Below are 17,236 nucleotides of genomic sequence, written 5' to 3'. Positions count from 1 at the left end.
TTTATTTTTTTGATGGAGTAGGTGAGTAAAACACCACCACAATAAGCTTTCCTTAATATTAGAAAACCACCAACCCCACTGATGGAATTCATCAGGAATCTCATTATCACTGAAAACTTCAGCAACCAAGTTAGCTCCACAACTGGCCAGAATATCCATAGAATCCATTTGTCTTTATAGGCATTGTGACTTTGCCTTTCTTTTGTTTCAGACAAAGGTTTAGGATATGTCTAGGTAGACTTCATTATATTTATTTATATTTTCCTTCTGGCTTGCTGAGTTTTGTTTGTTTTTTTTAATTTGACTTATGTTATACTTAATTAGATGTAGATAAAAGAAGTATTAGAATATTTACATTACCACAGACAGTTCTCCCATAACTCCATTGACATGGAGGAGTCAATCCCATCAGTATCTGAAACTTCTAATCCAGTCACAACACGTTATTTTTGCCCACTACTGAACTTCAGTGAATGAATCATAGATTTTAGATCCTTTCTGACTCTAAATTTTTTTGCCTATATTTTTGATATTCGGTTTGTGTGATTGAACATATCTATAGTTCATTGATATTTATTGTGGAGTAGTATTTCTTTGTATGAATATAACATTGTTTATTCATGCTATTATTAATGAACATTTAGGTTGCTTTGGTTTCAAGTCTTATGAAATTGCTTCTAAAGAACATGTCTTTTTTTCCCCTATTTTTAGGAATAGAATTGCTGGGTCATATGTTAATTGTACTATTAAATTTGTAACAAAACATCACTCTGCATTTTTAAATTCTTGTAATATTTTACATTCCAACCACCTATGTATGAGAGTGACAGTTTTTCCTTATTCTTAGCAACTTTTGTTACTGCTAGTCTCTTACATTTTGGTAATTTCAATGTATGCTTGTATTTCACTGCAGTTTTAATTCATATTTCTCTGATAACTAATCATACTAGACAGTGTCTCATGTGATTGTGTGACATTCATATCTTTGTCTCCTTTTTGAATGTTCATGTATTTGAATAGTTTGATGGATTTTTTTTTATTATATAGTTATAGAAATTCTTAATATAAGCTATATGCAAATCCTTTGTCAGATTTTCTCCCAGTATGTGGCATGATTTGTACTTTGTGTCCTATTGGTTCCAAGTTGTGAAACTTTCTCGTAAGTTTTCTTCTAGAAGTTTACTGATTTTATCTTTGATGTGTATGCCTATGATACATTTTGAGTAACTTTTTTTGTTTAAGTATTAGGGCATATTTTTTCTCTATATGTATATCTTTAAAATCTCTAGCCCTATTTGTTGGAAAACTACCCTTTCCCATTGAATTACCATGCTACCTTTATTGAAAAACAGTTCACATACTTTGTGTTTTATTGATCCATATATCTAGCCTTACATTAATACCAGCCCTTCTTACTCTGATTCACAAAATTTGGTAAATTGTGTCTTCATATTTTGTATCTTTTTCTGAAGATAGATTTGGTGATTTTAGGTCTTTGTATTTCTGTGTAAAATTTGGAATCAACTTTTCCATTTCTACTCATATCACCCAAAAAGTAAAAAAAAACTTTGTGAAATTTTAATTGGAACTCTTTTGGATCTATATATGAATTTGCGGGGAATTAATGTATTCTTAATGTGATTTTTCAAACTATGAACATGGTATATTCTATTTATTTGGATGTCTCTAATTAAATTAAAACCTAAATATTTCATATTTCTGAATGTTATCATAAATTGTGTATCTTTTTAAAAAATCTATTTCCAGTGTCCTTTGCAGGTATATAGAAACAGAATTAAATCATGAAAGTTGATTCCTCTGATTGCCAGTTTAAGATTTCTTTGAATGATTCATATTTTGGAAAATACCCACAAAATGTCTAAATTAAAATGATCAAATAATCCCAGTGAATATATGAAGAAAGAATATACTTTTGGAGTTTATTCCAGAAGTAGGAAAACATTTCAGTACTTTTCAACATATATCAAAATTAACAGAGAGACAAAAATTATGATATTAAATATTGAAGAGACATTTTATAAAAGTTTGGATATCTAGAACTAAAAATTATATCCTTTTGATTTCTCTAATTTCTCAATGGCATACCACAGTTACCTATTTTTTTAAAGATTTTAATTTATTTATTTGAAAAATAAATAAAGAGAGAGCTAGAGAGCACAAGCATGGGAGAAGGAAAAGCAGGCTTCCTGCAGAGCAGGGTGCCTGATGTGGAGCTCAGTCCCAGGGCTCTGGGATTATTACCTGAGCTGAAGGTGGCAGTTTAACTAATTGAGACACCCAGACTCCCTAACAGTTAACCTATTTTAAAAAGTTCTCACGTTTGGTCCCATTGTGGGATTCCATTTTTAAACCACGATTCATTGAACATCAATTCTAAGCCCAACATTTATTGTAGCTTTCCATTATACACTGAGTATTGTCAAAAAATGCTCTTCACTATAGGCTCTCTTTTTGATTCTAGCTTTAGCAGGCTTTCCCTTTTCATGTCATTGATTTTTGTCCACCCCCCAACATTAATATTTAGTGTGTGTTCAATCTTCTGTCTTTACTAAATACTTTTGATAAGTTTTATTAAAATCTTTATATTATGAAGCATAATACATTCTTTCTCATAGTGAAACAAAAATATCTGACTCTTGTAAATATTAAAACTTATACAATAATAACATTTTAAAATTTATTTATGTATTTGACATAGAGAGATAGAGAGCTCAAGCAGGGAGAGTGGTAGGCAGAAGCAGAAGGAAAAGCAGGGTCCCCACTAAGCAGGGTATCCCAATGCAGGGACTCTATCCCAGGACCCTGGGATCAGAGGACCTGAGCCAAAAGCAGACGTTTAACTGACTGAGCCATCCAGGTACCCAATAATAACATTTTAAAATATACTTTAGTATATGCAGTTAATGCAATTGAAGACATTGACATTGTATCTAATTTTATATAGGATATTTATATAACAATCCAGGTATTACAAAAGTTCATGAATAAATTATTATTCTATAAAAGCAACTGATAAACTTCTGTTTTGGGAAAGAGGTACATCATTATAGTTTCTTTCACAACACACTACTCAAACCATTCAACAATAAATAAATAAATATATACATAGTATGTATAACACATTTTACACACATACGAAGACTCACATATTTCCTGGGGTTAGAGTGGAAGAAGCTTCTATTCGTAAACTCAAGAACAAACACCAAAAAGATGATAGTTCTCAGAGTTCTTAGATAGGTCTTTTATTTCACACTCTCACAATATCAAAAATTTACCCAAACAAACAAACAAAAAAAAAAACAAAATGCACCAAAAGTCAGTTGTCAATGACAAATTATAAAATATAGCAAACATATATTGGTGGCCAGGGGTTAATATAATTACTATAAAAGTGCTTACAAATAAAGGAAATAAACAGAATGATTTGACAGAAATATATGCATAGAAATATAAAATAAACCAGAATGTGCATTTTTAAAAATTTATAGCACATTAGTAATGAAAATAATAAAATTGAAACAGATGTAAGCAGTTAGTTATTTTTACCTATAACACCTATCGCTTTACTAATTTTTAAATGTTACTATCAGTCTTGTGAAACATCACTCTTGCACTTAATAAATATATAGAAGGAAATAAGAGTATGTTGTAGTCTTTAATAGTTTTATACTCTATGATCTACTTACTGCTAGAATTAATCTTTAAAATCTTGGAGATAAAAATAATAAAAATAAAATTTTCATTGAAACATCCTTTGGATAAAAAAAGTTATAATTTAGAAACCTCTATTTTGTCACATTCATAATTTTAATTTTAATTTTATTTTTATTTATTTTATATAATCTCAATATGATGAGATAAAAAAGTACTTACAGTAAATGGAAAAAATACTTTTAAACTTATAGTGCATCTATTTATGAACACAAAGAAGGTTGACAAATTACATTAAATTTTTAGCAGTTCAGTTTCTTAAGCATAGAATCATAGATAATTTCATTACTATCTTTTTTCCCATACTGGAACTATATATTAAATGAAATGGTGTTAAAAATAAACACAGAAGTAAAATTCATACTGTGATTGTAATTAACTAAGAGACATACTATAGTACATTTTGACAATAAATAAAATGATTTATTTGATTGAAAATTCCTATTATTGAACTTAATTATATTTACTTTCAGCATTGCAGAGAATTTCAAAAATGCTGTAATCCTGCAGATTGTACTCTGACTGAATTTGCAGATTGTGGCACTGGACCGTGCTGTGATAGAGAAACTTGCCTGGTAAGCTTTCAAATTACTATAGTATTTTCTTTCATGATTTTTTTTCTGCTATTGTGTATTCACTTATTTTTTTACTTCTTTTTTCATATCTTTCAAATATATAACTTTAAATACTTGATTCATACACAGTTGACTTCAGAATTCAGAAGATGTTCTTAGATTTTTTTCAACTTCTTTCTTATCTTTGCCTTCACTGTATTGTTTCAACCTCCACTCAAGATCCATCCAGTTATCCAATACCAATTCCAGATTATTTGGGCATATGAATTCTTCTTGGTCATACCTGAGGCAATACCTGAATGTAGTTCTTCATGACCCAACAACTTATAACAATATTACAAATAAGCCAAATATAATATTAATGGAAATGACAGAAATACTTTGCTCTTGTATAAGTTGTTTTATAGTTTTGGTTTCCTACCTTACAAAATTAATTTTCTTTGTCCCACAGATATTTGAAAGAGGAACTGTATGTCGGGAAAGCAAAGATCCATGTGATTTTCCAGAATTTTGTAATGGAAAAAGTGAATTTTGTGTACCTGATACTAAATCTGCTGATTTAGAACCATGCAATAATAAGACTGCCTATTGCTTTAATGGAATATGCCAAGATACAGATAAACAGTGTGCAGACTTATTTGGAAAATGTAATAGTTGTACTTTTTTTCTGGGGTTCATTTTCATTATTTTGTCTTATATTTTTTCCCAGTAAAGTTAGCATACAGAATTATATTAGCTTCAGGTGTAAACTTCAATAATATAACAATTCTATACATTATCAGTGCTCATCATGATATGTGTACTGTTTAATCCCCTTCACCGATTTTATCCATCCCCCACCTATCTGGTAACCATTATCTGGTAACCATTGGTTTGTTCTCTAGAGTTAAGAGTCTGTTTCTTGGTTTGCATCTCTCTCCTTTTTTCCCCTCTGTTTGTTTTGTGCCTTCAATTCCACATGTGAGTGAAATCATGTGATATTTGTCTTTCTAAGATTGACTTATTTTGCTTAGCATTGTTCCTGACTTCCTGTATCACTTCTAGAAATTTTTTCCTAGAGTCTTTTGGGTTCTCCATATAGAGTATCATAACATCTGCAAAGAGTGAGAGTTTGACTTCTTTTATTTCTTCCTGTTATCTGCTGGCTGAGGTTAAGACTTCTAGTAGTACTATGTTGAACAACACTGGTGACAGTGGACATCCTTGCTGTGTTCTTGACCCTAGGGGGAATGCTCTGTTTGTTTGCTTTTTCTTTTCCATTGAGAATGATATTTCCTGTGGGTTTTTTGTATATGGCTTTTATGATATTGAGGTGTGTTATTTCTTATGCTGTGAAGAGTTTTAATCAAGAAAGGATGTAGTTTGCCAAATACTTTTTCTGTATCTACTGAGAGGATCATATAGTTCTTGCACTTTCTTTCCTTAATATAGTGTATAACATTGATTGATTTGTGGATGTTGAACTACCCTTGAATCCCAGAAATAAATCCCACTCGGTCATGGTGACTAATGCTTTTAATGTACTGTTGGATCCTATTGGCTAGTATCTTGTTGAGAATTTTTGCATCCATGTTCATGAGATATATTGGTCTATAATTTTCTTTTTTTGTGAGGTCTTTTCTGATTTGGAGATTAAGGTAATGCTGGTCTCATAGGAAGAGTTTGGAAGTTTTCCTTCCATCTCTACTTTTTGAAACAGCTGGTATTAGGTATAATTCTTCTTTAAATGTTTGATAGAATTCCTTTGGGAAGCCTTCTGGCCCTCAGGTCTTTAAATGTTTGGTAGAATTCTGCTGGGAGACCATCTGATCCTGGACTTTGGTTTATTTTGGGGGGGAGATTTTTTTATTACTGCTTCAGTTTCCTTGCTGGTTATGAGTCTGTTCAGGTTTTCTATTTCTTCTTGTTTCAGTTTTGGTAGTTTATAAAACATCTATTTCTTCTAGATTGTCTAATTTGTTGGCATATAGTTGCTCATAATATGTTCATATAATTGTATTTCTTTGTTGTTCATTGTGAGATCTCCTTCATTCATAATTTTATTTGTGTCCTTTCTCTTTTCTTTTGCATAAATCTAGTGAGGAGTTTATCAATGTTATTAATTTTTTCAAAGAACCAGATCTCTTTCATTGATCTGTTCTTCAGTTTTTTGGTTTCTATTTCATTATTTCTGCTCCAATCTTTAATAATTCTCTTCTTCTGGGTTTAGGATTTCTTTCCTGTTCTTTCTTCAGCTCCTTTAAGGTGTATGGTTGTGTATTTGAGACCTTTCTTGTTTCTTAAGAAAAGCTTATATTGCTATATACTTCCCTCTTAGGACTGCCTTCACTGCAACTTAGTGGTTTTGAACACTTGTGTTTTCATTTTCATTTGCTTTCATAATTTTTAAAAATTCTTATTTAACTCCCTGGTTGACTCATTCATTCTTTAGTAGGATGCTCTTTATCCTCCATGTATTTGAGTTTGTTCCAACTTTCCTCTTGTGGATGAGTTCAAGTTTCAAAGCACTGTGGTCTGAAAATATGCAGGGAATGATCCCCATCTTTTGGTACTGGTTGAGACCTGGCTTGTGACCCAGTATGTGATCTATTTTGGAGAATGTTCCATGTGCAGTTGAGAACAATGTGTATTTTGTTGATTTAGGATGGAATACTCTGAATATGTCTGTGAAGTCCATCTGGTCCAGTGTGTCATTCAAAGCCCTATTTCCTTACTGATCTGCTTAAATGATATGTCCATTGCTATGAGTGGGATGTTAATGTCCTCTATTATTACTGTATTAATATCAATATATTTCTTTCATTTTGTTTTGGTTTGTATAATTGGCTGTTCTTATGTTATGAATATTTAAGATTATTAGATCTTGTTGGATAGATGCTTTTAGTACGATATAATGTCCTTCCTCATCTCTTATTACAGTCCTTGGTTTAAAATCTACTTTGTCCAATTTAAGGATTGCTGCCCCAGCTTTCTTTTGATGCCCATTAACATGATAAGTGGTTCTCCACTCCCTTACTTTTAATCTGGAAGTGTCTTTGGGTCTAAAATGATCTCTTGCAGATAACATATTAATGGATCTTGCTTTTTTATCCAGTCTGATACCCTTTGTCTTTTGATTGGAGCATTTAGCCCATTTAGATTCAGGGTTACTATTGAAAGATAGGAATTTAGGGCATTATCTGTATATTAGGGTATTATCTGTAAAATGACTTTCTGTATATTGTCTCTGTTCCTTTCTGTTCTTTTTAACTTTTGGGCTCTGTCTCTCCTTAACGGATTCCCTTTAATATTTTTTGTAGAGCTGTTTTAGTGATCACAAATTTTATTTTTCTGTTTGTCCTAGAATCATTTTATCTCTCCCTCTTCCCTAAATGACAGCCATATTGGATAAAGTATTCTTGGCTGCATATTTTTTCTCATTTAGCATCCTGAATATATCATGCCAGTCCTTTCTGGCCTGCAAGGTCTCTGTGGACAGGTCTTCTGCCAGTCTAATGTTTCTACCCTTATAGGTTACAGACCTCTTTTCCTGAACTGCTTTCAGGATTTTCTCTTTGTCTCCGAAATTAGCAAGTTTCACTTTTATATATGGAGATACTGACCTATTTTTATTGATTTTGAGGGAATGTCTCTGTGTCCCCTGGAACTGAATGCCTGTTTCCTTCCTCAGATTAGTGAAATTCTCCACTATAATTTGCTCCTATATACACCTTCTCTTTCCTCTTCTTTTGGGATACCAATTATTCTAATATTGTTTCACTTTATGGTATGATTTATCTCTCAAATTCTCACCTCATGATCCAGTAGTTGTTTTATCTCTCTTTTTCTCAGCTTCTTTAGTCTTAATCATTTTGTCTTCTATATCACTAATTCTCTCTTCTGGCTCATTTATCCCAGCAGTTAAAGCCTCCAGTTTTTTTTTAATTGCATCTCATTTAGCCTTTTTAGTTTCAACTCGATCAGATTTCATTTCTTTTATTTCTCCAGAAAGGGATTCTCTGGTGTCTTCTATGCTTTTTTCAAGCCCAGCTAGCATCTTTAATATAGTTGTTATCCTGAACTCTTGTTCCGAAATATTACTTATATCCACACTGATTAGGTCCCTGTCAGTCACTACTCCCTCTTGTTCTCTTTTTGATGTGAATTTTTCCTTCTTGTCATTCTGCCCAGAGAGAGATGATGCAAGAATAGATGCATGTGAGAACAAAATACTAAAATGGCAACAATGACCCAGAGAAATGTACACTAAGCAAATCAGAAGGGACCTGAAACTGAAAAATAAAATTAAAAGGAAAAAAAGAGAGAATATAATCAGACATGGGAACACAACAGAACAATATGCTGGATCCTGTGTGTATTTTGGTCTGCTTAATAGAAAAGTAGGTCCCAAAACTGTAAATAAAAACATATCAGTAAAAAAAAATTATATACAATATAAGGATAGAGTATAATTATAAAAATGAAATTAAAAGACAATAAAAGGCAAAAAAACAAAAAGAAAGAATAGAAACAGACAGGTGAACAGAACAAAACAGTACACTATGTCCTGGGGATATTTTGGTCTGTTTGTTAGAAGAAACTATATCCCAAAATGGCAAAGAAAGAAAAACTTTTTTATGCACAAAAATAAAATTAAATACAGTGAAAGGATAAATGTAGTTGTGTAATTGTAAAGGCAAAAATTTAAAAAGACTTTAAAATGAGTTGATAAAATAAGAAATTGGTTGAAAAATGAAAGAGAAAAAAATTAAAATTGGAAGATTAAAGAATTATGGGAGAAAAACCATGAATTCTATATACAATTTTCCCTTAGCACTGGAGTTTTGCAGTTATTTGTTATCAGCAAACTTGGTCTTAACAAGATGTTCTTGCTGATCTTCTGGGGGAAGAGGCCTGTTCCACTAATTCTCACATGTCTTTGCACCTGGTAGAACTACACCACCCTTGCCAGGGGTTTAGGTTAAATAAGTGACTCTGGGTTGCTCTAGGGCTTTTGTTCCCTGAAGGCTTTGAGTGCCTCTCTGGAGGATGAGAATGAAAATGGTAACCTCCCAATCTCCAGTCTCAGAGCTAAAAGCTTGCACCCCCAACTACTCAGTGCCCCTTCATGGATAAGCAATCAATCACTCCTGTCTCCTTGGTCTCTGTCCACCCTCCATGCTCACCCAGCCTGTGATCAAGCATTTCTGTCTCAGACACGTGATCCTACTTCAAGTCTCCAAACCCTACAGACTCCTGCAACAGACACATGTGGTGTTCCTGGTTGGGAAGGTGTCTTGGCTTGGTTTTTCTCCTTGCTGGGACCCAGCTGAGAGAGTGGTAGCCTGATCATGCTGTGGTTTGGGCATTATGGCAACCCTGAGCCTAGTGTCCCCTACTAGACTTGCTGATTGCACCTGGCTTTCCAGCTCAGATGCCTAGGGAACTCTGCCATGCTCAAGCATCCCTGTTCTTTCTTAACTCTGGGGATCCTGAGACCATGCTGTCTCACCTAGGATTCTACCCTGCTTTGCCATCTTAGTGCCTTTCAGGCAGGGACATCTGGAGAAGACTTTTAAAAGTTCTGATTTTGTGCTCCATTGCCACATCACTTTTTTTTTTTTTTAAGATTTTATTTATTTATTTGACAGAGACCGATCACAAGTAGGCAAAGAGGCAGGCAGAGAGAGAGAGAGAGGGAAGTAGGCTCCCTGCTGAGCAGAGAGCCTGATGCGGGACTCGATCCCAGGACCCTGAAATCAGGTCCTGAGCCGAAGGCAGCAGCTTAACCACTGAGCCACCCAGGTGCCCCGCCACATCACTTTCTGATAGCTGACTGATGGAGGCTCTCTTCCCCCATGATTTATCTTCCCATGTATTGCCTTGGATTCACTTCACATCTCCTACCTTGCAGAAAGTGGTGGTTTTTCTATTGTAGAGTTGCAGCTATTCCTTTCTTAGGTCTCCAGTTGAGTTCAGACTAATTTGATAGCTTTCTAGCTGAATTCCTGGGACCAGATGAAACTAAGTTTTCCAAGTCCTCCACACCATCTTGGACTACTTCCTTACTAATTTGGATACTATATATTTCTTTTTGTTGTCTGATTGCTGGGGATAGGACTTATTTCTATTATAGATCTACTTTTTTGAGGGTTTTATTATGAATGGATGTTATAGTTTGTCCAGTGCTTTTTCTGCATCTATTAAAATTCTCATATGGCTCTTGCCTTTTCTCTTATTGATGTGATACTGATTGTGAATATTGAACTACCCTTGCATCCCAGGAATAAATTCCATGTGTTCATGGTGAATGATTTTTTACTATATTATTGGATTTGGATTGTTAGTATTTTGTTGAGGATTTTCACCTCATGTTCATCAGATATATTGTCCTATAATTTTCTTTTCTTTTTTAAAATTATTTTCTTTTCTTTTTTCTTTTTGTTCTCTCTTTTTTTTTTTTTTTGTGCCCTCATAAGGTTTTGATATCAGGGCAATTATGGTCTCATAGAATGAAGTAGGAAGTTTTCCTTCTTTCTATTTTTCTATTTTTTTGAATAGTTTGAGAAGAATAGATATTAACTCCTCTTTACATGTTTTGTAGCTTTTGCCTGTAAAGCCATCTGGTCCTGGACTCTTCTTTGTTGGGAATTTTTTTGATTAGTGATTCAATTTAATTTTGCTAGTAATAGATCTTTTCAAATTTGGTTTTGGTAGTTTATATATTTGAATGAAGGATAAATTCCTTCATTCTAGGTTTCCAATTTGTTGGCATACAATTTTTCATAATATTCTCATAATTCTTTGTGTTTCTGTGGTGGTGTTTGTTATTTTTCCTCTTTTGTTTCTATTTTTTTTTTGAGGGGGGAGGTCCTCTCTCTTTTCTCTCTCTCTTTTTCTCTCTCTCTTTTTTTGTTCTGGCTAGAGGTGTATTAATTTTGTTGATATTTTCAAAGAACCACCTCTTGGTTTTATTGATCTGTTTTACTGTTCCTTTAGTGTCTGCATAACTTATTTCTGCTCTAATATTTATTTTTTCCTTCCTTATGCTGGTTTTGGGTTTTGTTTGTTGTTCTTTTTGTAGTTCCTTCAGGTACTAGGTTAGGCTGTTTATATGATATTTTTCTTGCTTCTTGAGGTAGGCCTGCATTGCTTTAAACTTCCCTCTTAGAACTGCTTTTTTTCTGCATCCCAGAGGTTTTGGACTATAGTGTTTTTGCTTTTATTTGTTTCCATGTTCTTTCCGATGTCATCTTTGATTTCTTGGTTAACCCATTTATTGTTTAGTAGCACATTAGTTAGCTTCCATGCATTTATGATCTCTCCAGATCTTTTTTCTTGTGGTTGATTTCCAGTTTTATAGCACTGTGGTCAAACGAGATGCATGGTATGACTTTGATCTTCTTGAGTTTGTTGAGGCTTGTTTTGGAGAATGTCACATGTGCCTTTGAAAAGAATGTGTATTTTGCTCTTTTAGGATAGAATGTTCTGAATATATCTGTTAAATCCATCTGGTACACTGGGCCATTCAAAACCACTGTTTCCTTGTTGTGTTTCTATTTGGATGATCTGTCCATTGACATAAGTGGGTTGTTAAATTCCCCTATTGCTATTGTATTACTATCAATTATTTTCAGTTATTATTTCTCCAAAAAACTTTTCTGCTCCCTTTTCTTTCTCTTCTTCTAGGATCCCATAATGCAAATATTTTATGCTTGATGCAGTCACTAAGTTCCCTAAAACTATTCTAAATTTGCATAATTATTGTTATTCTTATTTGTTCAGCTTGATTACTTTCCAGGCCTCTGACTTCCAGGTTATTAGTTCTTTTCCTCGGCTTCATGTAGCCTACTATTTATTCTATTGGGTGTATTTTTAATTTCATTTATTGTGTTCTTCATCTCTAGTTCTTTTTTATCTTTTTCTTAAAGAGTCTCACTGATGTCCTCCACTCTTTTTTCCAGTCCAGGGAGTATCTTTATGATTACTACTTTAAATTCTCTATCAGGCATATTACCTGTATCAGTTTTGGTTAGGTCTCTTACTGTGGTTTGGTCTCATTCCTTCATTTGGGGCACATTCCTCTGTCTTCTCATTTTGTCTAACTGTGTTTGTTTCTCTGTGTTAGGAAATTCAGCTATTTCTCTTGCTATTGAAAATAATGGCATTATGAAGAAGTGCTCCTTTAGTACCCTGCAGTACAGTGTTCCCTGTTCTCCAGGACCTGATACTTTCAGTGAGTTGAGTGTGTTGCCTGAGCTCTCTTTTTCCTTCAGTAAAGTTGTCTGCAGAGACTCTCTTTGCCTGCTGTGCACAGTGTTTGGTCCATGGCTAGGTGCAGCACATTTTAATGAGTTGTGTGTTGGTCTTCTTGTGAAATGAGACCTGCTGCCATCACTGCAGGAACTGAGGTCCCATAAAACACGAGAGTCTATTGACTGGGTATTGGTGGGTTTTGCACTGATCTTCTGGGGTGGGAGACCCATGCATTAGGATTAGGGCAAGCATGACTGGGAAGGGCTGATCCACTAAAGTATGGGGGGTGGGGCTCGGTATAAGCAAGTTAGGTAGCAATTGTTTGTGTCATGCTCTTTCTTGCAGGTGACTCTGTGTTTATACTGAGGGGTGGGGAGGAAAATGGCACCTGACAGCTTGTTTTTGGAGTCATTTCTCTATGATCCTGGCTTCTCTGAATGATGCTCTGAGATGAGTAAATCCCTCTCCTGCCTGTCTGCCCCTGGTATTTTTCAAACTGCTTTTTCCATGTTATATCTCTGCTGGCTGTTTGTTCTGCTACCTAAGAGTGGGAATTCAGCTTCCTAATGACCTCTGGGCTCAACCATAGCCTACCTGCTGATTTTTAAAATTTCAAGCTTTAAATACCATTGGTTGTAAGAATTCATAAAATTTGTCTCCTCCTGCTTTCAAAACCAAATATGCAGGTTTATCTTTCCTGTGTGGGCTCCTCAGGGGTTCATTTTAAAACTACATTTTCCTAAAGTTAGTAATCTACCCTGTAGCCATGATAAAAGGTATTATTTGTGTAAATCCAAATTTGAAAATAAGTTGCAAATCAAAACAACTTTGAATTACATCAAGAGGTAGATCTAATAATTATAAGACAAAAAACAAGATATTAGTCAAATTTCAGGTAAGTGGTGGCAAAGGAGTAGAATATTAGAATTGCAGGTAAGAGACTAACTGATTGATTTCTCAATAATTTCTGCACTATGATGGCAATTTTCTTATTCTCAAGTGGATAGTTTTTAGTTCTTCTTCTTGTATAGCCAGTAGATAAAACCAAAAAGTTACTGTAGCTGACACTGATTGGGCATTGCTGTCATCTAGATGTCTCTATATTAATTTACCATACTTTTTAAGTTTTTAATCTTTTTAAAGATGAGTAATTGGAACTTTATTTATATCTTCAGTTGCAAAGGGTTCTACTCTTCTGTGTACACAAGAAATAAATATGCAGGAAGATGATTTTGGAAACTGTAGAAGAAACTTTTGTAATTTTAAGTATGTATTTAGAAAATTATACCTTTTCCAGTTGTGTTTGTGTGTTTGTACTGAAAAGAGTCATTTAATACAAAAGAGAAATGAATGCATTATATACAGATAAATATTAATGTTGCACTTCCTAAGATTGTTTTGCTGTGAATAGCTTTGGTGCTATGATCTATAACATATTCAATAATCCTCATATTTTGAACTATTATTTCCCTTATATTTTTGTCCTTAAGTGAGATTTAGATAACTTTTTCTGCCTTTAGATAATTTTTTCTGCCTTATTGCCAGGGATACCCTTTGTGGAAAGATAGTTTGTCACTGGACGCGTTTAGAAATAATACCATTTAAAAAATTTGATATTCAATATACTTACATGGAAGGCCATCTGTGTGTCTCTGCATATTTAAGAGTACCAACAAAATATGTAACAGAAGATTATACTTATACTTCAAATGGCACTATGTGTGGTCCAGATAAGGTAAATAAAAATTTGACTTGGTTAAGTATGTGGTGTGAGGGTGTCTGTGTGTGTGTGCACATGCACACATATGAGAGAGAAACAGAGAAGACCTTAACATCTGTTAATATAATTAAGATTATAAATTTTGGTTACTGCATCATTATCTTAAGATTTAAATTTCAAAATTTCTGTTGGTCAAAAAACACTCGCTTCACTATCATTTGTTTATTATGAATTTTGCTATAGATAATTAAACTTGTTTTCTCATACTTAAGAATATTAACCTCTTCATTAGGCCAGGATCTGGTCTGCAAAAATTTATAGAAAAAACAAAAAAGAATCAAGTAATACAGCAAAACTGTAAGTGAAAACTACCTGAATAATAAGAATGGCAAAGAAAACAAAAATAGCCAAGTATTTAGTCCTGCAATAATTGACAAAGAAGAATTAATTTGATTTTAATGAAAATAAAACAGCTATTTGCTCATTAGTCAACTCCTCTAATTGTTCTTCCGAAAGCATACTATATAGTTGTTAAAAATTTGGCCGTGACACAAGATACAATAATAAAATGGAGTTTAAGCTTTATTTCTTTTTCTTTTCTGTAAATAGTTTAAGAAACAAAATAAAGGATCTTTAAGCTAACTACCATTGAAAAATTAGTTGGCTAATTTAAAACACTACTCAAGTATCTCATGTTTAATTTTAGATAATTTATATCAAGATACAATATTTTAAGAAATGAAAAATAGAGGAAAATGGAAATGAGTAGTAAATTTATCTCAAAATGGGAAAATATATTTCTGCATAAAAATACTGAAATAATAACAAAGGAACACATAGTGCTGACTACCTTATAAAAGTAATATGTCATCCCTTTAAGGATTATTTCAGACAAATTGAAAAAATGTTTACTACAAATGTGAGAGATTAAATACATAAATTTAATCAGTGATTTTAATTATTTATTATTAGAAAAACAAAAGCACTCAAATGGTGCAAAAACAATTTGCTCTTTGTCCCTGATTTCTGGCACAGAGCCCCTAAACCCCTTGGAATTTCCTGAGTAATAGGAATTTTGTTATTGTTGTTGTTATTCATGAAGAGCCTCTTCTAATCAAACTGAATTTATGCTAATGAAGTAACAGGATGAAGACTTTAGGTAACTTTATGATCGAGCTGATCACTAGTAACACCAGTTGATTAAAGAGTTATAACTTTCAGCCTTCAAGAAGGGAAGTAGTGTGGTTAGAGATTGAACAATATAAAAACTTTTAAACAATGAGATTTAGTACGCTTCTAGGTTGGTGAAATAAATACAGACTACATGAATATTCAGTTACTGTTTTTGTCTAATCAAATAGGAGTTGAACATAATAATTGATGATGAGAAGCATAGCTTATTATCATCCTAAAACAAATATAAATTAACACATAATTTCTGGGAAGTGATTTAGAAATGTCTATGGAGTCAAATATATTGTTACATGTTTTTATTTATTTTTAAAAATTATTATTTGTTACTAATTTTGATTGACATATAATTGAAATATAACATTACCTTAGTTTCAGGTGTACAACATAGTGATTCAATATTTGTATATATTGTGAAATGACAACTGTAAGAAATCTAGTTAACATCCATTACTATACATAGTTACAAAATTTTTTTATTATTTAAAAAATGTTGAAGTTTTACTCTTTTAGCAAGTTTCAAATATGTAATAGTGTTATTAACTGTAGTCACCATACTGTACTATAATTCCCATTACTTATTTATTTTATAACTGCAAGTTTGTAATTTTTTACCCCATTCACCCATTTTATCTACTCCCCTAAAGCCCCACCATTGGCAACTACCAATCTGTTCTCTGCATCTAGGAACTTGGATTTTATTGTTTAAATTATACATACAACTAAGATAACACAGTATTTGTATTTCTCTGTCTGACTTATTTCAGTCAACAACTGTTCTCAAGGTTCATTCATGTTGTCACAAACGCAAGATTTAATTCTTTTTTTATGGATGAGTAATATTCCATTGTGTATATTTGCTCCATTTGCTTTATTCATTCATTCCTCAGTGGACATATAGGTTGCTTATGTATCTTGTCTACTGTAAATAATGCTTCAGTGAATATGAAAGTGCATATATATTTTTGAGTTACAAGTTTTCATTTATTTTGGATAAATACCCAGAGGTGAAATTGCTCTATCATATGATGTTTCTATCTTTAATTTTTTGTAAGAACCTCCATGCTATTCTATTTCTATCATACTATTTTCTGATCTACATTTCTACCAATAGTGCACAAGGGTTCCATTTTCTCTACATTGTCACAAACATTTATTATTGCTTTGTGTTATTATAGAAGTCATTCTAAAATCCTAGAATTGGAGAAAGAATTGAAGGATGGAAAAGTATTTCAGGGAGTAATACTTGGAATGTTTCCACATTTGGCAAAAGGCACAAATACCCAGATACAAAAAGTGAAGAACATCATATAGGATGAACCCAGTGAAATCCACAGCAGAATACAGCATAATGAAATTTCTGAAAACTAATGACAAAGAAAAATAATCTTATCTTAAAAGTAGTGAGAGTGAAATAACATGTACAAGTAAAATATGATTTTAATGGTGACAATTAAAACATACATATGCCACAGAAGATTTCCATGCTGGTTGGTCCCACTACTGCATATGACCACTGAAAACTTTACAGGTCACTCATCTTTTCATCAGTGATTCTCTGCCTGGGAAAGTCTGATCATTAGCCTATGTCCACCTGGCCAATGTCCCCATGGAGGGGAAATCAAAGAAAGAAGTGAGGGAGGAAGGAAACTGAAGGGAGAGGATGGGAAAGGAAAATGGAAGGAAGGAAAGAAGGAAGGAAGGTAGGAAGGTAGGTAGAAAGGAAAGAAGAAGGAAGGAAGGAAGGAAGGAAGGAAGGAAGGAAGGAAGGAAGGAAGGAAGG

The 17,236-nt window shown here is 33.1% G+C and overlaps 1 protein-coding gene across 1 annotated transcript in view; it reads left to right on the top strand.

Annotated features, from left to right (window-relative positions):
• Positions 1-17,236, top strand: part of LOC116855330 (A disintegrin and metallopeptidase domain 3-like) — a 116,545-nt gene that overhangs the window by 62,313 nt on the left and 36,996 nt on the right. Inside the window, exons 13-16 of the mRNA XM_032838002.1 lie at positions 4,206-4,307; positions 4,759-4,954; positions 13,718-13,808; positions 14,088-14,277. Of these exons, the coding sequence (XP_032693893.1) occupies positions 4,206-4,307; positions 4,759-4,954; positions 13,718-13,808; positions 14,088-14,277 (579 nt within the window). The remainder of the gene's footprint in view (positions 1-4,205; positions 4,308-4,758; positions 4,955-13,717; positions 13,809-14,087; positions 14,278-17,236) is intronic.

This window comes from Lontra canadensis, unplaced genomic scaffold (genome assembly GCF_010015895.1).
Source record: "Lontra canadensis isolate GAN:19392208 unplaced genomic scaffold, GSC_riverotter_1.0 scaffold101, whole genome shotgun sequence".
Classification (NCBI taxonomy): domain Eukaryota; kingdom Metazoa; phylum Chordata; class Mammalia; order Carnivora; family Mustelidae; genus Lontra; species Lontra canadensis.
This window is presented reverse-complemented; position numbering and strand designations above follow the sequence as displayed.